The sequence below is a fragment of the Nerophis ophidion genome, linkage group LG21 (assembly GCF_033978795.1).
Source record: "Nerophis ophidion isolate RoL-2023_Sa linkage group LG21, RoL_Noph_v1.0, whole genome shotgun sequence".
Classification (NCBI taxonomy): Eukaryota; Metazoa; Chordata; class Actinopteri; order Syngnathiformes; family Syngnathidae; genus Nerophis; species Nerophis ophidion.
The window spans coordinates 19,359,299-19,380,377 of record NC_084631.1 but is presented as its reverse complement, the minus strand read 5'-3'; the positions used below and the strand labels follow the sequence as shown (position 1 = coordinate 19,380,377).

General features: G+C 38.5%; 1 protein-coding gene across 2 annotated transcripts in view; it reads left to right on the top strand.

The window, feature by feature from the left end:
• The first annotated feature begins 2,306 nt into the window (after nucleotides 1–2,306).
• cratb (carnitine O-acetyltransferase b) overlaps nucleotides 2,307–21,079 on the top strand; it is a 47,029-nt gene continuing 28,256 nt past the window's right edge. The window contains exons 1-6 of one of the 2 annotated variants that reach the window (XM_061882101.1): nucleotides 2,307–2,659; nucleotides 3,998–4,222; nucleotides 10,093–10,211; nucleotides 13,208–13,261; nucleotides 13,966–14,131; nucleotides 18,222–18,396. In XM_061882101.1, coding sequence (XP_061738085.1) covers nucleotides 2,600–2,659; nucleotides 3,998–4,222; nucleotides 10,093–10,211; nucleotides 13,208–13,261; nucleotides 13,966–14,131; nucleotides 18,222–18,396 — 799 coding nt within the window. In that variant the 5' untranslated portion in view covers nucleotides 2,307–2,599. The remainder of the gene's footprint in view (nucleotides 2,660–3,997; nucleotides 4,223–10,092; nucleotides 10,212–13,207; nucleotides 13,262–13,965; nucleotides 14,132–18,221; nucleotides 18,397–21,079) is intronic. The other variant, XM_061882103.1, reaches the window with a different exon arrangement.

Genomic DNA, 21,079 nt, shown 5'->3' with positions numbered 1-21,079 from the left:
TTACCTTAACATAGTCCGAGGTCATACTGTTATGGGAGACACACTGCACCCTGTCAGTAAGATAAGAGTTAAACCAAGACAGGGCTGAGTCTGACATACCAATTCGGGTTTTGATACGCTGTAATAAAATATTATGATCGACGGTATCGAAAGCAGCGCTAAGATCGAGGAGCAGCAACATAGATGACGCATCAGAATCCATCGTTAGCAATAGATCATTAGTCAATTTTGCGAGGGCTGTCTCAGTAGAGTGATTTGCCCTGAAACCGGATTGAAAGGTTTCACATAGATTGTTAAACGCTAAGTGTTCATTTAGCTGCTCTGCAACTATTTTTTCGAGGATTTTCGAAATAAAGGGAAGGTGAGACACCGGTCGGTAGTTTACCATGAGGTCAGGATCGAGGTTAGGTCTTTTAAGGAGAGGATGAATTACCGCGTTTTTGAATGCTAGGGGAACAGTGCCCGAGGAAAGTGATAAGTTTATAATATTTAGCACTGTAACACATGCCAATATGTTTTTTTTTCATTTCATTTCATTTTTATTTATCTCATTCATTGATGTGCATTTAGAACGATAAATAATTATATCACAATTATACAATTTAAATTCACACAATTCCTGAGAAGGAGCAGGATGAAGAAAATCTTATAATTTCCTGCCCCCTTTGACATAATACATTATCTTACTTCATGAATATCATTTAAGTAATTTAGTTTACTAAATTACAATTTTAAATTTCCAGAGTTTCCTGTTTAAAACGTTGTGGAATGATGACACGTATGATGACGCGTGTTTGTGACGTTATTGGTTGGAGGGGACATATTAGCGCATCACCACTTGCGGCTAAAAGTTGTCTCTTTTCATCGCGCAATTACACAGTATTCTGGACATCTGTGTTGCTGAATCTTTTGCAATTCGTTCAATTATTAATGGAGAAGTCAAAGTAGAAAGATGGAGGTGGGAAGCTTTAGCCTTTAGCTACATAAACACATGGTGATTCCTTGTTTAAAATTCCCGGAGGTGAAGCTTTACTATGGATCAGAGCGGTCAAGCGAACTTGATTCCCGACCACTTGTCAACCGGCAGGTTTCAGTGAGAAAATTGTGGTAAAAAGTCACCTCTTACCGGAGATCAGCGGAGGTTCTGTCCTGCTGCAGCTTCGTGACTTCTCTCAGAGACTGGCGTCAACACAGCCGTGGACACACCCCTCCGACTATCAGGTACTATTTAACTCACGAAAACACTAGCAACACAATAGAAAGACAAGGGAGAATTATCCTAGTAAATTTTTCTAAAAACATCTGAATCGCTCCCAATGCAATTGCCTTTTTTTTAACTTTATTTTTTTTAATTATTTTTGTTTTTCTAGTCCTTCACTCTAAATTTCCTCATCCACGAATCTTTCATCCTCGCTCAAATTAATAGGGAAAGTGTCGCTTTCTCGGTTCGAATAGCTTATGCTGTTGGAGGCTCACATTATAAATAATGTGAGGATGTGAGGAGCCCTCTCACCGGTGACGTCATCGTCTGCTACTACTGCAAGGCTTTTTTATTAGCGACCAAAAGTTGCGAAATTTATCGTCAATGTTCTCTACTAAATCATTTCAGCAAAAATATGTCAATATCGCAAAATGATCAAGTATGACACATAGAATGGACCTGCTATCCCCGTTTAAATAAGAAAATCTCATTTCAGTAGGCCTTTAATTCACCGCATAACTATTGAGTTGGAAAGTTGTTTTTCAAATAAATTGTTTGTGTTGTGTTGTTAAATGTAGAATAATTATTTGTGTTGTATGGAGCTTTAAGTAGGCCAGTAAATACTTTTTTTTTTGTTTTTCAAAAGAAAAGGGATGCAACAATAGGAAGTTGGACACGGACATATTTGAGTGACGCACTTAAAGTGAGCGTTGACATGTTGGCAGCTTCCGATAGTCTTTACTTTCATACATTAAAAGATAGTTTGTTTAAAAGAGACAGAACGAACTCAAAACTAAATATTTTTTTCAGGCGTATAGTCGATATAAAATAACGCAAGAAAGGCCATTTATTTATTAGCATTTTATATTGTTAATTTTTGATCGTGTTCATATTTATTTGATTTAGGATACTCTAATGTCACATGTTAAATTAGGCAACACACATGTTTAAATGTTACAATATTAATTGTAGTTGTATCGCCATGAACTCATATAGGGCGAAACGTTAATAAACAAATAGCCTTCACGCCATTTGTAAACATTTTTGGAGCCTTTTTCTTGGGGAAACAGCGACACTATATGAAAACATGCGGTACTGCAAGTATTTTTTTTATATATACGGAAGCATTGTGACGTCACCGCATGTGCTTGTATTGAGTCAGTTCACTACGTGAGAGTTTGCATGCTCGCTCTCTGGAAGCAACAAGAACGTCGAGGGTGGTATGTTCAGTGTTGTTGTGAGTTTATCTACTTCTTGAACTGGACTCTAGTTGGTCGATGAGGACTTTTGTGTCGGAGCCGCGATGGCCCACAGCTGACTTTTGACGCTCTGAACCCTGAAGTGTGCGAGGAATCCATGACAAGGAGTGCACAAAACAAACCGGAGTCTTGAAGAAACATGATTTACTGCAAAATTCATCCTGGAGCCTGCAGAACTTGGCTGACTCGTGTAAGAAACGTGGGTGTTGTGCATGCGTGTGTAAGTGTGTGTGTGTGTTAAATCAGAACATAAATAGTGCACAAAACAGCGTACTTCTCTGTTTATTTTGTGTCCTACATGATTAACTCGAACTATCTTTTTCCAGTATGTAATGATTATGCAACATAAATATTGTAAAATAACCCAAAATATTTAAAATACAATAATATAAATATATATATTTTTTTACAATTCTGTAATAAGCACGTTACCACATCTCTATTAAAGGCCTACTGAAATGAGATTTTCTTATTTAAACGGGGATAGCAGGTCCATTCTATGTGTCATACTTGATCATTTCGCGATATTGCCATATTTTTGCTGAAAGGATTTAGTAGAGAACATCCACGATAAATTTCGCAACTTTCGGTGCTAAGAGAAAAGCCCTGCCTCTACCGGAAGTCGCAGACGATGACGTCACATGTTTGATGGCTCCTCACATATTCACATTGTTTTTAATGGGAGCCTCCAACAAAAAGTGCTATTCGGACCGAGAAAACGACAATTTCCCCATTAGTTTGAGGATATTGATAGGGACGGACTAGAAAAAAAAAAAAAAAGTTTAAAAAAAAAACGCGATTGCGTTGGGACGGATTCCGATGTTTTTAGACACATTTACTAGGTTAATTCTGGGAAATCCCTTATCTTTCTATTGTGTTGCTAGTGTTTTAGTGACTTTAAAATTACCTGATAGTCGAAAGGGTGTCTCTACGGGTGTGTTGACGTGCAGTGTCTCAGGGGAGTCGACGGCAGCTATGGACGGCACAAGCTCAGCTTTCCTCCGGTAATAACTGACTTTTTAACCACAATTTTCTCACCGAAACCTGCTGGTTGACATGTGGTCGGGATCCATGTTCTCTTGACCGCGCTCTGATCCATAGGAAAGTTTCACCTCCAGGAATTTTAAACAAGGAATCACCGTGTGTTTGTGTGGCTAAAGGCTAAAGCTTCCCAACTCAATCTTTCTACTGTGACTTCTCCGATATTAATTGAACAAATTGCAAAAGATTCAGCGACACAGATGTCCAAAAAACTGTATATTTATGCCGTTAAAACAGACGACATTTAGCTGTGTGTGTGCGCAGCGCTCATACTTCCTAAAAACCCGTGATGTCTTGCGCACACGTCATCATTACACAACGTTTTGAAGACAAAACTCCCGGTAAATTTAAAATTGTAATTTAGTAAACTAAAAAGGCCGTATTGGCATGTGTTGCAATGTTAATATTTCATCATTGATATATAAACTATCAGACTGCGTGGTGGGTAGTAGTGGGTTTCAGTAGGCCTTTAAGGATCTTATGACTGTTTTTATAGGTAACGTCCAGGCAGGAGCGGAGTTTTTCCACCTTTGTGGGCCCGCAGCCGGTGCCCCCTCTGGGTCAGACCCTGCAGGGCTACCTGAGAGGCCTGGAGCCACTGTTGCCACCCGATGAGCTCAACCACACCCACAGGATGGTGCAGGACTTTGGTCGCCCCGGTGGTCTGGGTGCACAGCTCCAGAGGGGCCTGGAGAGGAGAGCCCGGCACACCAAAAACTGGGTGAGTTTCTGTTATTTTTTAATCCCCCTGGGAAATGTCACACATGTTTGGTGATGGATTTGTTGCTTCACCGCTAAAAGTGACATGTACTACCAATAGGGATGGGTAATACTACTATAGGTTAAATTAAATAGAGTGCTTGTTTTGCCAGTGCAAATATTGTTATTAATTGTAAGATCCTTTAATGATTTTTGCATTTTTAAATATGTTGTTCAAGATACAAAAGGTTGTTTGGATCAGGTCCGATTTTGATTATCCATGAGTGAGATTGGCCGATACCAATAATGATCACATGTACTAACTGTGAATTGTTCAATGTGTTTATGATGAGTGCTATTCACAGTTAAACTAAATCAACACAATATTTAAACCGGTTCCTTATTGTCTTTTCATTACAAAGCCAAACAAATTCAATCGTATACAGTAAGTAAACATAAGCAAAAACTAGTACTATCTGCTAATCTTTTAAGTCCTCCTCTGTCTAGGGCTGGGGTCGGCAACCCACGGCTCTGGAGCTGCATGCGGCTCTTTAGCGCTGCCCTAGTGGTTCTCTGGAGCTTTTTCAAAAATCTATGAACAATGGAAAAAGATGAGGGGAAGAAAACATATTTTTTGTTTTAATATGGTTTCTGTAGGAGGACAAACATGACACAAACCTCCCTAACTGCTATAAAGCACACTGTTTGTATTAAACATGCTTCACTGATCCGAGTATTTGGCAAGCGCCGTTTTGTCCTACTAATTTTGGCGGTCCTTGAACTCACCGTAGTTTGTTTACATGTATAACTTTCTCCGATTTTCTTGGACGTGTTTTATGCCACTTCTTTTTCTGTCTCATTTTGTCCCCCAAACTTTTAACGTTGTGCATGAATGCACAAAGGTGAGTTTTGTTGATAGTATTGACTTATGTTGAGTGTGCTAATCAGACATAGTTGGTCACAGCATGACTGCAAGCTAATTGATGCTAACATGCTATTTAGGCTAGCTGTATGTACATATTGCATCATTATGCCCCATTTGTAGGTATATTTGAGCTCATTTTGTTTCCTTTAAGTCCTCATAATTCAATTTATATCTCATGACATACTATCTGTATGTAATATGGCTTTTAATTTTTTGCGGCTCCTGATGGATTTGTTTTTGTATTTTTGGTCAAATATGGCTCTTTCAACATGTTGGGTTGCCGACCCGTGGTCTAGGGAATTTATTCTTTGCGTTTATAAACATCAAAAAAAAAAAAAGATTTTGAGAGTATAAAAAAATTCACTCACTCTGGTATCAATCATATACTGATACTCTTGTTATCGACACTACCAATTTACGGCTCAATCCGCCCTTTTCTTACATGCCATTTACTGACTGCAACAATGCTGACACGCTAACAATTGTTGTTATATTATATTTTGTTGTATTATATGTCTTTCTAAACTCTTATTACTGTATTTTACGGACCATAGGGCGCACTGTATTTTAAGGCGCACTGCCAATGAATGGTCTATGTTCGATCTTTTATTATATATAAGGCGCACCGGATTATAAGGTGCATTAAAAGGAGTCATATTATTATTTGTATTTTTTTTCTAAATTGAAAACACTTCTTTGTGGTCTACATAACATGTAATGGTGGTTCTTTGGTCAAAATGTTGCATAGATTATGTTTTACTGATCATTTTCAAGCCACTTTTTGAAAGTCGCTTCAGGATGCACCGTTTTGTGGGCAATCTTATTTACGTGGCTCACATTCGACAGCGTCTTCTCCCCGTCATCTTTGTTGTATCGGTGTAGCGTGCAAAGACAGGAGTGGAAGGAGTATCAAAAGATGGAGCTAACAGTTTTAATGAAATTTAGACTTTACTTAAATCAATATCGGAGCAGCATCTCCTCATCGGCCGGAAATGTGTCCCATATAATAAAACGTCTGACCGGAACCCTCTAATAACTGAAGCTCCTTGGGTGAATAATGAAAACTCACTACACCAGTATGTTTAAGCACTTTAATGGCAGATATAAGTAAGAACTTTACACTACTTTATATTAGAAATGGCAACAGCGGACGATGAATGTCCCATAACAAGAAGATAGAGAATAAGAAGAAGCTTATCAACTACAGCATCAGCGCGGACTACAAAGGTGGACGTGTTCAAATTTTCTGGACTTATACAGATCTCAAATACAGATCAGCAGGTACCAGAAGGTAAGAAAAGTTGCATTTACATAATATTGCGAAACAAAACGCCAGATAACATTTCTTACCTTATACGCACACCATAATAATACTTGTATGTTGAAACACAGTACAATCCATCAAGCGGTGCGGCTTCATAGTTTACCAAAGTGGTACTAAAACATTTTGATAGATTTTTGAGTTCCGTGTTTAATGTTCTATATTTTCAATGGAACATATAAAATGTTGGTGTTGTTTACTTGAGTCATATTGTAGTCTACACGTATCTCTTGTGTGTCACTGCCATTATATTGCAGTCTACACGTATCTCTTATGTTTGGCTGCCATCTACTGGTCACATTTATCATTTCACTATGTACCAAAAAAATAGCTTCAAGGTCGGTAAACAAAACCATAATTATTCCGTGCATTAGGCGCACCGGGTTATAAGGCGCACCATTGAGTTTTGATTTAAAAAAATGATTTTAATTGCGCCTTATAGTCCAAAAAATACGGTAATCTATTTCCCTGTTAATAGTAGTTTACGGTCTGCGACATCCCAGTTCCATCTACACTTCTGTAACTTTACTAATCACTTATTTGTAGTTATTGTTTAAGGTAGCTTTGCGGTTAGGTTAACTATTGGCATGCTTGTTGTCAGTGTGTAGCATGTTAAGCGTCGTCCTCCAGTGACAATGATACTTAATAATAATACATAAGCTGCTAAGGAAGGCAGTTTATTTTCCGTAATGGAGGTGATGATTATTAGCTTTGAGCAGCTGCTCCGCGCTGACACATAATTAGCTGCTAGCCATTTGTCGAAAATTAACCAATGTCAACCAGACGGGATCGATGTATGTGATCCACATTAAAAGTACAACATCACATAATTTTTCACAAACAACGGCCAATACTCACCGCTGGCTGATCTCGAGCTAAAATCAATCCAATGTATTTAAAAAATGCTAAGTTTTCTGAACAAAACATCCACATTTTAGCTTAGTGACTTCTGCGACACAGCAAATTTGTGTAATAAATATCCATCCATCCAATTTTTATCGCTTGCCCCTTTTGGGGTCGCGGGGGGGCTGGAGCCCATCTCAGCTGCATTCGGGCTGAAGGCGGCGTACACCCTGGGCAAGTCACCACCTCATCGCAGGGCCAACACAGATAGACAGACAACATTCACACTCACATTCACACACTAGGGCCAATATAGTGTTGCCAATCAACCTATCCCCAGGTGCATGTCTTTGGAAGTGGGAGGAAGCTGGAGTACCCGGAGGGAACCCACGCAGTCACGGGGAGAACATGCAAACTCCACACAGAAAGATCCCGAGCACAGGATTGAACTCAGGACTACTCAGGACCTTCGTATTGTGAGGCACATGCACTAACCCTTTTCCACCGTGCTGCCCTGTGTAATAAATAGATCTACTTAATAATGGTTTCATTTTATTTTTATGAATTAAGATGAAAACGAGCTATGTGTTAAAAATAGACTATGGGCGCTGTCACGCCAAATTTCTTCCCCCCTACAAAAACCTTCCCCCCAGAAGACATTTGGCGTGACAGCCCCTCTAATGTCTGAAGGACCCCAATGAGGGCGTGATAATACCAAGTTATATGACTCTTAAGGGTTACAGCTGGAAAATTAGCGAAGCAAAAATAGCTTGAAAGGTTAGCATGCTGGAATGCTAATATTTTGGGGAGGCATGGCGTAGTGGGTAGAGCGGCCGTGCCAGAAGCCTGAGGGTTGCAGGTTTGCTTCCCACCTATTGACATCTAATTCGCTGCCGTTGTGTCCTTGGGCAGGACACTTCACCCTTGCCCCCGGTCCCGCTCACACTGGTAAATGAAAGATGAATGAATGACAGGTGGTGGTCGGAGGGGCCCTAGGCGCAAACTGGCAGCCACGCTTCCGTCAGTCTACCCCAGGGCATCTGTGGCTACAAATGTAGCTTACCCCCACCAGGTGTGAATGAATGATGGGTTCCCACTTCTCTGTGAGCGCTTTGAGTATCTAACAATAGAAAAGCGCGATATAAACTTAATCCATTATTATTATTATTATATTTTTTCCTCACCGTTATTTTTCACCAATGACAATCAGCCAATTATAATGCTTTTAAAACAGGCAGCTATTTGGGCTGCTTTAAGCAAGTTATATGACTCTAAAGAGTTACAGCTGCAAAATTATCGAAGCATAAATAGCTTGAAAGGTTAGCATGCTGGAATGCTAATATTTTTTCCTCACTGTGCTTTTTCACCAATGACAATCAGCCAATTATAATGCTTTTAAAACAGGCAGCTGTTTGGGCTGCTTTAAGCCAGTTATATGACTCTTAAGGGTTACAGCTGCAAAATTAGCGAAGCAAAAATAGCTTGAAATGTTAGAATGCTGGAATCCTAATATTTTTTCCTCACTGTTATTTTTCACCAATGACAATCAGCCAATTATAATGCTTTTAAAACAGGCAGCTATTTGGGCTGCTTTAAGCAAGTTTTATGACTCTAAAGAGTTACAGCAGCAAAATTAGCGAAGCAAAAATAGCTTGAAAGGTTAGCATGTTGGAATGCTAATATTTTTTCCTCACCGTTATTTTTCACCAATGACAATCAGCCAATTATAATGCTTTTAAAACAGGCAGCTGTTTGGGCTGCTTTAAACAAGTTATATGACTCTTAAGGGTTACAGCTGCAAAATTACCGAAGCAAAAATAGCTTGAAAGGTTAGCATGCTGGAATGCTAATATTTTTTCCTCACCGTTATTTTTCACCAATGACAATCAGCCAAATATAATGCTTTTAAAACAGGCAGCTGTGTGGGCTGCTTTAAGGTCCTTCCACCCTCATTGGGGTCCTTCAGGCATTAGAGGGGTTGTCACGCCAAATGTCTTCCGGGGGGAAGGTTTTTGTACGGGGGGAAGAAATTTGGCGTGACAGCACTTTTTGCTTTCGTAGCCAAACAAAGGTAGCATTTGTTCACCTATTTCTATGACGCCATTCTGTGTAGCCTCTTCAAAGCCGGCGTCCTCTGCAATGGACATTTATTACAGGGCTATTTACCTTAATTTCTTTATTTTAAAACAGGGACAGTACACAGTAACAAACATCTTTTAATTTTTGTTTAATATTATTTTCATTTAAATTCTACTTGTCCTGGGTGTAACCCGGCTTCCCCCCGAATGCAGCTGAGATAGGCTCCCCCAAAAGGGACAAGCGGTAGAAAATTGAATGGATGGATGGACATCCTCAGTAGCCTTGTGGTTAGAATGTCCGCCCTGAGACTGGAAGGTCGTGAGTTCAAACCTTGGTCGTGTCATACCAAAGACTATAAAAATGGGACCCATTGCCTCCCTGCTTGGCACTCAGCATCAAGGGTTGGAATTGGGGGCTAAATCACCAAAATGATTCTGAAACGCGGCCACCGCTGCTGCTCACTGCTCCCCTCACCTCCCAGGGGGTGAACATGTGGATGGGTCAAATGCAGAGGATAATTTCACCACACCTAATGTGTGTGTGACTATCGTTGGTACTTTAACTTTAAATTTGCCAGTAGTAGCTACAAAGCTAATTTTCCACTTGTAACTCTGCGTTCAAAGAAATAGATCACAGTGTGTGTGTGTGTGTGTGTGTGTGTGTGTGTGTGTGTGTGTGTGTGTGTGTGTGTGTGTGTGTGTGTGTGTGTGTGCCCCCCCCATAGATCTCAGACTGGTGGGTCCAGTGGGCTTACTTGGAGAGCCGGTTGCCTCTGCCTGTGCACTCCAACCCGGCCATCTCCCTCCCCAGGAGGGATTATAATGGTTGGAGGAGCCAATTGTTGTGAGTAAACACACACTGCACACACTACTTTACTTAAGGAATGAAGGGAGATTTAAAATTGGACTCTCACGGTTATGTTAGATCCACTATGGATTGGACTTTCACAATATCATGTTAGACCCGCTCGGCATCCATCGCTGTCGGTCCCCTAGAGCAGTGTTTTTCCACCTTTTTTGAGCCAAGGCACATTTTTTGCGTTCAATAAATCCGGAGGCACTCCACCAGCAGAAATCATTGAAAAGCAAATCTCAGTTGACAGCAAAACGTCGTGGTCGCAATTGTTGGATACGACTTTAAACAATAACCAAGCAATATAGGTCTTGTCTCAAAGTAGGTGTACTGTCACCACCTTGTCACATCACACCCTGACTTATTTTGAGTTTTCCTGTTTGTAGTGTTTTAGTTCTTGTCTTGGCTCCTATTTTGCTGGCTTTTTCTCTTTTTCTGGTATTTTCCTGGAGCAGTTTCATGTCTTCCTTTGAGCGATATTTCCCGCATTTACTTAGTTTTAGCAATCCAAAATATTTCAGTCGTATTTATCCTTCATTGTGGGGACATTGTCCATTGTCATGTCATGTTCGGGTGTACTTTGTGGACGCCGCCTTTGCTCCACAGTAAGTCTTTGCTGTCGTCCAGCATTCAATTTTTGTTTACTTCGTAGCCAGTTCAGTTTTAGTTTCGTTCTGCTTAGCCTTCCCTAAGCTTCAATGCCTTTTTTTAAGGGGCACTCATATTTTGTTTATTTTTGGTTTAAGCATTAAACACCTTTTTACCTGCACACTGCCTCCCGCTGTTCCCGACATCTACAAAGCAATTAGCTACCGGCTGCCACCTACTGATATGGAAGAGTATTACATGGTTACTCTGCCGAGCTCTAGACAGCACCAACACTCAACAACAACACATCATTTGCAGACTATAATTACTGGTTTGCAAAAAATATTTTAACCCAAATAGGTGAAAATACATAATCTCCCACGGCACACCAGACTGTGTGTATCTCACGGCACACTAGTGTGCCGCGGCACAGTGGTTGAAAAACACTGCCCTAGAGAGGGGGGTTGCCCACATATGCAGTCCTCTCCAAGGTTTCTCATCGTCATCATTGTCACTGTCACCGACGTTCCACTGGGGGGAGTTTTCCTTGCCCTTATGCGGGCTCTACCGTGGATGTCGTTGTGGTTTGTGCAGCCCTTTGAGACACTGGTGATTTAAGGCTATATAAATAAACGATTGATTGATTGATTGATTGATTGATTGATTGATTGAAAAAGACAATCATTAGTCTTCTCATGTTGTTAGGTCGCTTTGAAATTTGTTTGAATATACTTTTAATGAAAATGGAAAAAATTATCTGACTTGACACTCATAAATTATACATTATTATTAATATCCCTGACGTTATTTTTTAAACATATTCTGAAACAAAATGTGAAAAAATGGATTTGACTTAATTGTAAAATAAATATACAATATTAGTAATACACTAGATTTATCTGTATTTTAATATATTTTCAGAGAAAATGGGGAAAAGTGATGCGATTGAGTAGTAAAAAATTCAATAATATTAATATTACATAATATTTTTGTGTTCTAATATGCCGTATTTTTCGGACTATGAATCGCAGTTTTTTTTCATAGTTTGGCCGGTGCGACATATACTCCGGAGCGACTTATGTGTGAAATTATTAACACATTACCGTAAAATATCAAATAATATTATTTATCTCATTCAAAGAAGAGACAAAAAAAATGTCAGCAATTGTCACACACACACGTCAACCAATAAGAATTCGGCGGGGTAGGGTCATGGAATGCTAACTGCTATATGTTATATGCTTCTGCCGTAGCTATTAAAATGGATAATTTCATCGTTGGCGGTAACTTATAAAAACTGAGAAGGGCTGAACAAAAATGGCACCAAAAAGGAAATCATGTACTGCAGATTACAAGCTGGACGTAGTGAAATATGGAGCAGAAAACGACAAGAGGAAGCGACGCATACCTTTGGAGTTGGCAGAGTTGTTTAGAAGCGACATCGTGGAAGAAGATTTCATCAGATTTATCGATTAGGAGTGACAGATTGTTTGGTAAACGTATAGCATGTTCTATATGTTATAGTTATTTGAATGACTCTTACCATAATATGTTACGTTAACATACCAGGCACGTTCTCAGTTGGTTATTTATGCGTCATATAACGTACACTTATTCAGCCTGTTGTTCACTATTCTTTATTTATTTTAAATTGCCTTTCAAATGTCTATTCTTGGTGTTGGATTTTATTAAATAAATTACTCCCAAAAATGCGACTTATACTCCAGTGCGACGTATATATGTTTTTTTCCTTTTTTATTATGCATTTTCGACCGGTGCGACGTATACTCCGGAGCGATTTATAATCCGAAAAATACGGTATTCTCAAAGAAAATCGGATTAAGTGATTCATCTTCGGGTAAAAAGAAAATATTTCTAACAATACAATAGATTTGATGTTTATTTTAATATATTCCGAAAGAAAATGGGGGAAAAGTGATCTGACTTAATATTTTATTGTCTTTATTATCAAGTCAAATCGCTTTTTTCCTATTTTATTCAAGAAAATATTTTTTAAAATAGCATTTATTATTTTATTAAAATTGAAATATTATTACCGTATTTCCTTGAATTGCCGGCACTTACGAAAGGTATGCAGTAAAAATTTGAGTGTGATGTAAGCTTGGACCTTAAATCCTACTGAATAGCTCTTAATCTTCTTCCCTTTATGCGATTTAAAATTACCGGTATTGAAATCAGAAATTAATAGTGCATGAGATGTTTTCATTTACCGGTAAGTGTATTCTTAAATTATTACAAAAATAGTAATTTGCCTTAATTGTTAAAAATATGATATTATTTTAATTTTAGTATATTCTTTAAAAAAAAAAAAGTGATTTGACTTGATTATGAAAAAGTATGAAAAGATGTTTTTTATACTGATGGACTTTTTTTTTCAGGTTTGCATCCAAACTGATTGCAGCGGTACTTGACTTTAAGGCCAAAATGGACAAGTAAGTCCTTCATATGACATTAGTATAGTATTTCATTCATACGTCATTCATACTTCATGTATTAATGGTTCCGTCGAGAACGTTTACTATAAGTGCTTGTCAGGATCTGCTTACTCCCATTCTGATGATGATCCCCACTCATAAACATCCTAACCATTTATCAAACGGTAACTGATCTCATTGGGCGAGTGACACACAACCTGCGGTAATCCTTCAATGACCCGTTTAATCCGTCTCATTGCTATTTGTGTGTGCTGACCTGCGGCCATGTTGGAATGTTATTTCTTAGTCGTATGAATATCATATGTTTCTCTAGATATATTGGCCCACATGTGTGAAGAAGGCGCAACTTCTCCATTTTGCTAAATACATCACTTGCATACACAAAGTGACATTTGGTATTTATGGTAATTAGTTAATGTCCGACATGCATACGTTACATTGGAGTATATCCAAAAAATTATTGTTACGCAATGAGTTTCTTGTTTTTTTTTTCAAACTCACTTGGACTTGCACAGGCACGCTTGTGCAATTAAGAGTTGTGCAAATCCTATTTCAGTGTTGCAAAAGTATACAACAATTCTCATGCAGTAGCTTCTCCAAACACAGCATACCAATTCATAATATTTTTCATTAGAGAAGTAATGTACAATAATATACAATTAATCGCCTGCCTTAACTTAAAGACTTTTATGGTTTGTTAGTGGCCAGCTGCCAGTGGAGTACATGCGAGGCATGCCTCTCTGCATGGACCTCTACCCCCTGCTCTTCTCCTCATGTCGCATCCCGGGGCCCAAGCACGACTACATCGCCCACCATGGGACCCCCCGCCGGTCACCAACACACATCACTGTGGTCCGGAACTATCAGGTCAGCAGTGTTGAACTTTTTATTCTCGTCTGTACTGTAAATGATGACGTTAGGTCAGACATGGGCATATTTAGTCCCGGAGGACGCATGCGGCCCGTTAAGCATTTCAATCTGGCCCGCCAGACATTCCCAAATAATTTTTTTAGATCCTTAAGATGGAAAGTGTAGCTGCCATTATGATGTGCAGTAATGTTTTCAAATTTCCGTAAGTCTGGAAACGTAAAAAGTGTTTCAATGGTTGGAATTTGCGCTTTATCATTATATACTAGTTACTATGGTAATCTGGTATGGTATCAGCCTGAAATGCGGGTGTCAGGGACAGACGCGAAAGGAGATTTTTACAACAAAGTTCTAAAGCTTAGCGATACAGTGGGGCAAAAAATTATTTAGTCAGCCACCGATTGTGCAAGTTTTCCCACTTAAAATGATGACAGAGGTCTGTAATTTTCATCATAGGTACACTTCAGCTGTGAGCGACAGAATGTGGGAAAAAAATCCAGGAATTTTAAAGAATTTATTTGTAAATTATGGTGGAAAATAAGTATTTTGTCAACCATTCAAAACTCTCACTGATGGAAGGAGGTTTTGGCTCAAAATATCACGATATATGGCCCCATTCATTCTTTCCTTAACACGGATCATTCGTCCTGTCCCCTTAGCAGAAAAACAGCCCCAAAGCATGATGTTTCCACCCCCATGCTTCACAGTAGGTGTGGTGTTCTTGGGATGCAACTCAGTATTCTTCTTCCTCCAAACACGACGAGTTGAGTTTATACCTATTTTCATTTCTTCTGACCACATGACATTCTCCCAATCCTCTGCTGTATCATCCATGTGTCCATTTTGGTATAAACCTAACACGTCGTGTTTGGAGGAAGAAGAATACTGAGTTGCATCCCAAGAACACCATACCTACTGTGAAGCATGGGGGTGGAAACATGATTTTGGGCTGTTTTTCTGCTAAAGGGACAGGACGATTGATCCATGTTAAGGAAAGAATGAATGGGGCCATGTATCGTGAGATTATGAGCCAAAACCTCCTTCCATCAGTGAGAGCTTTGAATGGTTGACCAAATACTTATTTTCCACCATAATTTACAAATACATTTTTTAAAATTCCTACAATGTGAATTCCTGGATTTTCTTTTCACATTCTGTCTCTCACAGTTGAAGTGTACCTATGATGAAAATTACAGACCTCTGTCATCATTTTAAGTGGGACAACTTGCACAATCGGTGGCTGACTAAATACTTTTTTGCCCCACTGTATATCAGATTGTAGGTGGGGTTTTATAACCCTCTACGTTCATATTTCGCTGTTTGTTGCATTTTTGTTGCATTTCGCTTAATTGTAAAATATGTTGATCGAGAGGTGGTGTGACGTCAATATTGTAAATCACACAATCTTTATTTTTATGTACATTCCAGGCGTCTCATTCAGTAAAAAAATGAAATTCCATTCTGTTTTTTAAGGCGGTCTGTGCATGACGTTTTTAGCTTTCAATCAGACATTATTGTGAGGTCTTGTATTAGTGTTCCTAAAAGTACTGTACGGCAGATTTTCACAGTTTACATATATGTGTGTGTGTGTATATATAGACACATTTTTTCCTCAAAATTTGCCCCCCCGGGTCAAAATAATTGCCCAGGCCTGTGTTAGGTCGAGTCAGAAGATGGGATTTTGCCTCTTTTTTTTCTTTCATTTAAATCTGTCAATTATAGAAGACAACATCGAAAAAGTGCAGAGAAATTTAATTTTGCTGTCAAAATTCAATAATAAAGTTGTTTAAATGAAATTAGGAACGTTTAAAACTACCTACAACCTCTGGTAAAAATCAGAAATGGTCAATTCCTTGTAGTAGCGATAAACCCAGCATAAAACACTTCCCTGTTTCCTTAACGCAGACATCATAACGTCACATTTATGCATTCACACCCACATTTAGAAACCTGGATAAAGTGAGAAAGGTAAACATATGCTAAATCAATGACCGCATCGGACAAAGTTTGGTTTAGTTTCACTTTTGTATCTTATACACAGAACTGTGTACATGATTAAAGATCGAAACAGAGCCCTCACAAGTTTTGAAAGACAGAGGAGGCTAAAGCCTGGAATATGATCTGGCGTCGCGTAGCATGCTTAGGCGTCGTTCCCCGTCCCCCTGCCGTACCCTCCTGTAAAAAATCCTAGGTTCGCGTCACTGGTGATGCAAAACGGAGCGCTGTGATTGGTCAGTTTTTGACAAGGAGGGTCCTTGAACACAGGCGAGCAGACTTTGTGCTTAAAATGCACACATTATTGTATGAAAAAAAAAGATGGAACATCAAACAGTTAAACTTTTGCCTGACAACTGATATAGTGTACTTAATATCTCGGTGCGCTTTGAAAATAATTACTGAATGTGTGTTTTTCAACTTATTGTGTTGTTGCAGCCAGAAGACTTTTACTGTCAATCTTGTGCTAACAACAGGTTCAGTTCCGATACATATTCTTTCTCGTGCGCACTTGTCTTTTTCTCTCACACATAACACTTGTCATTCTCTGTCAATAATTTTTCAGGCACAGTATATTTACAAACATTTGTGAACTCTGAACATGACCATACATATTAACACCAGCGTGTCTTTTATTAAAATAGCTATTTAACACTTTTATTCACATGATAGCTCTCTTGTCCCATGTCCCAAACGGCCAAATAGAGTTGCAAATAATAATAGCGTCCTCTGCCGCGACTCTTTGGAAGTTGCACGGTCCATCTTGGTGAAGGTATTTTTTCTCTGGTTGAAAAGTAAAACATCCATTAATATTAAACTGATAATTCTGAATGATTACTTCCAGTGTAGACAATGATGTCGACATGGTTGTCATCTGTCTTCACTCTTCAGAAGAAGAAAACAATTCAGTTCAGTTTATTTATATAGCACATTTAAAAAGCAACCCCAGTTGGCCAAAGTGCTGTACAGACATAAGAAAAGGGGAACATAGTGTCACATTTACACGGAACCAACCAACTTATAAATGGACATAACATTGAATTTGCACCTTTACCATGGGAGCATTGCTGAATATTTATTTTATTAAAAACATAATTAAATAAATAAGAAAGGAAAAAAAAATGTTTATCCAGGTGAATATGGACCAGGTAATTTACAAAAAAACAATAAAGAATATTTGAAGTCTTAAAGAACATAACTAAACAACAAGAATCTCTGACAAAGTACGATAAGTATTAATACAAGTAGTGGTGTTAGATTTTTTTTTTTTTTTTACATTAAAATTAAATTATTAACTGTCGATGCTATCCCATCTTTACATGCCCCCATGTGTTTGAATCAAACATTTGTTCTGCAAGTCAAACATAAAAGATGTCGTCGTTAGCTACCAAAATAGACTTTTATCTTGTTTTTGCTTGTTTGCTGCTCTTAAATATGAAGGACACTTTCTGATAATGTGCTGCATTATCAATGCTAAGCATTTGACAGTGCAAACATTTCCCAACAATGTCGTTTTTTTTCCAGTAAAAATGTTTGAAAAAAAACTTTGACGTCTTTTCTCGTTTTCTTTGGGACCTTTGCTCTGTTTCCTCCTCATCTTGAGCCAACTCTCTCTGCACTCCACCGTATTTCATGGAAACTGCTTTTATACTCAATCACACCCACCTGTTCCCAATTAGCCTGTTCACCTGTGGATTGTTCCAAATAAGTGTTTGATGAGCATTCCTCAACATTCTCAGTCTTTTTTGCCACTTGTGCCAGCTTTTTTGAAACATGTTGCAGGTATTAAATTTCAAATGAGCTAATATTTTCAAAAAATAACAACGTTTCAAAGTTTGAACATGAAGTATCTGGTCTTTGCAGTCTATTCAATTGAATTTAGGTTGAAAAGGATTTGCAATTCATTGTATTCTGTTTTTATGTACGATTTACACAATGTGCCAACTTTACTGGTTTTGGGTTTCGTACACTGGTACCTCGATTTTTGTTAGCAATTTGTTCCAAAAAGGTCGGACATAAAACAGAGGGTACAAAAAGCTAAGCAATTTTTTTAAATAGGAAATAATACTCAGCAAATGTATTTCCCTGATGCCAGTTCTTCCAACTGGACGTGTACAATAGCGACGGTTCCCGTCTGACAGAGAGTCAAATCCACGGGCAGCTGTTGAGGATCAGGTCTCAGTCCTGGAAGACAGACAAGGAGCCGATGGGCATCCTGACCAGCGAGCACCGCCACACATGGGGACAGGCCTACAACCGCCTGCTGGGAGGTAGCGCACACACACACACGCACGCACACACACACAACCACACTCACGCAAGCCTGACAAAAAAGTATGGCAACGTTTTTCTATTCGTAGTCTTAAGTGAGTGTGTGCACATTCATTTCTGGTATGTTTTTGATAAACAATCAGCTATGTTAGCTACCTCTTTTTGTTTATAATGTATATTTTCTGTTGTATCTACTCTCTATTTTATGCTGCAGCTGTTACATAAACTGTAGTATTGTACATGGTAATTGTTATATATTGTTTATATTCTTTAAAAATATAATATGTCAGTATATATCATACACTGTGTATATATGTAAATATTAGATATATGTTATGGTTTATATTACTACGACAGTACATTTTTAGCCTACTTTATACCTGCATTATCATTTCCATCCTAACACTTTCCATCCTTTGTAACTGAGCTACTGTGTCGAACAATTTCCCTTGTGGATCATTGTGCTGACTTGTGATAGGAATTGTGGCCATTTTGGGTCCCAAATAAATGACTCTTCAGATTTTTTGTGTAAAAATTACTTGCTAATGTAAAACTATCATTTTGTCAAATGTTACTATACAGTCTTTGACTTTGTGTATTTGTTCTTGGAACAGATTGCTACAACAAACTAATTATTAACAAAAATATCCAATATGATTGTATGTATTATTTAAAAATTCCAAATATTTACATTAAAATAACAACAAAATAAAAATAAAAATGTGCAGAACTAAAAAAAAAAAAAACAATACATTTTTTTGCTATTCTTTAGCAAATATTGGCTTTCCGAAACAAAAAGTGCCTCAGCTTTTGTTTCCTTCCCCTCATTTTCCTCACCTTTGCAGGTGTAGTTTATAATTTTGTAGCAATGCTGTCTCACTCCCTTGTTTGCCTCCCTCATGTTTGTGTTCTCATGACTGTGCTTTGTATGTAAACCTGGGCTGTGCATTGTAGATGATTTGTTATAAATGATATAAATAAAATCAACGATACAGATTTTAATACTATCGTTATGTCGTGATAATGCATGTTAATGACGTAGTTTAATCAGGGATGTCAAAGTCATTTTAGCTCAGGGGCCGCATGGAGGAAAATCTGTGCACACGGTGCCGGACTATTAAAATCATGGCATTAAAACTAAAAACTAAAAACAACTTCAGATTGTTTTCTTTCTCTTACTTTGGCCAAAAATAGAACAAACAGATTCTGAAAATATTACCATAAAAATATAGAAAAAAATACTGGCAACGGTAAAGTTTAGATCCATGAAGGAAAGAAAAAAGTGAAAAAATGTTTATAACTGAAGAAATTTACATATGCATTAAAATGGGTTTTCTTTTGTATATTTTTTTTTATGAATTAAGTAACATTCGTGACAACCTATTTCCAAAACACAATATACAATGTGTGAAATAACACGATAATGCATACATGTATAATTTGTTTTCAAAACAGTTACAAAAAAGGGGACGCCAAAAATGTACTGTGGGACCCCATTTTCATGACTTGATGGGGACCCTACAGTATTTTAAAAATTCCTAGCGCCAACACTGATGGAGTTTTGGTGCATGCAAAACAGCAGCTGGCAGATCTTGCCCACGGGCCTTGACTTTGACACTTACGCGCCAACTCGTAATAAGATTCATAATACTACACCACATAACTGACACATTTTTAATAGTGATGTATTGAAAGGCCTACTGAAACCCTCTACTACCGACCACACAGTCTGATAGTTTATATATCAATGATTAAATATTAACATTGCAACACATGCCAATACGGCCGGTTTAGTTTCCAAAATTACAATTTTAAATTTCCCGCGGAGTTTCCTGTTGTAAACGTCGCGAAATGATGACGCGATGATGACGCGTGCGTGTGACGTTATTGGTTGGAGAGGACATATTAGCCCAGCACTACTTACGGCTAAAAGTTGTCTCTTTTCATCGCGCAATTACACAGTATTTTGGACATCTGTGTTGCTGAATCTTTTGCAATTTGTTCAATTAATAATGGAGAAGTCAAAGTAGAAAGATGGAGGTGGGAAGCTTTTATCCTTTAGCCACACAAACACAGGGTGTTTCCTTGTTTAAAATTCCCTGAGGGGAAGCTTTACTATGGATCAGAGCGGTCAAGCAAACATGGATCCCGACTACATGTCAACCGGCAGTTGTCGGAGAGAAAGTTGTGGAAATAAGTCGCCTCTTACCGGAGATCAGCCTTAGCCAGCGTCCTCCTGCAGCTGCCGTGACTTCTCTCAGAGACTTTGGCGTCAAAACACCCGTGGCCACACCCCTCCTCCGACTTTAAGGTACTATTTAACTCACTAAAACAGTAGCAACACAATAGGCAGATAAGGGATTTCCCAGAATTATCCGAGTAAATGTGTCCAAAAACCTCTGAATCGCTCTTACTGCTCTCGCCTTTTTTTTTTTTTTTTTGTAGGCCTTCACTCTAAATTTCCTCATCCACGAATCTTTCATCCTCGCTCAAATTAATGGGAAAATTGTCGCTTTCTCGGTCCGAATCGCTCTAGCTGCTGCTGGCTATGATTGTAAATAATGTGAGGATGTGAGGAGCCCTACAACCCGTGACGTCACGCGCACATCGTCTGCTACTTTTGGTAAAGGCAAGGCTTTTTTATTAGCGACCTAAAGTTGCGAACTTTATCGTCGATGTTCT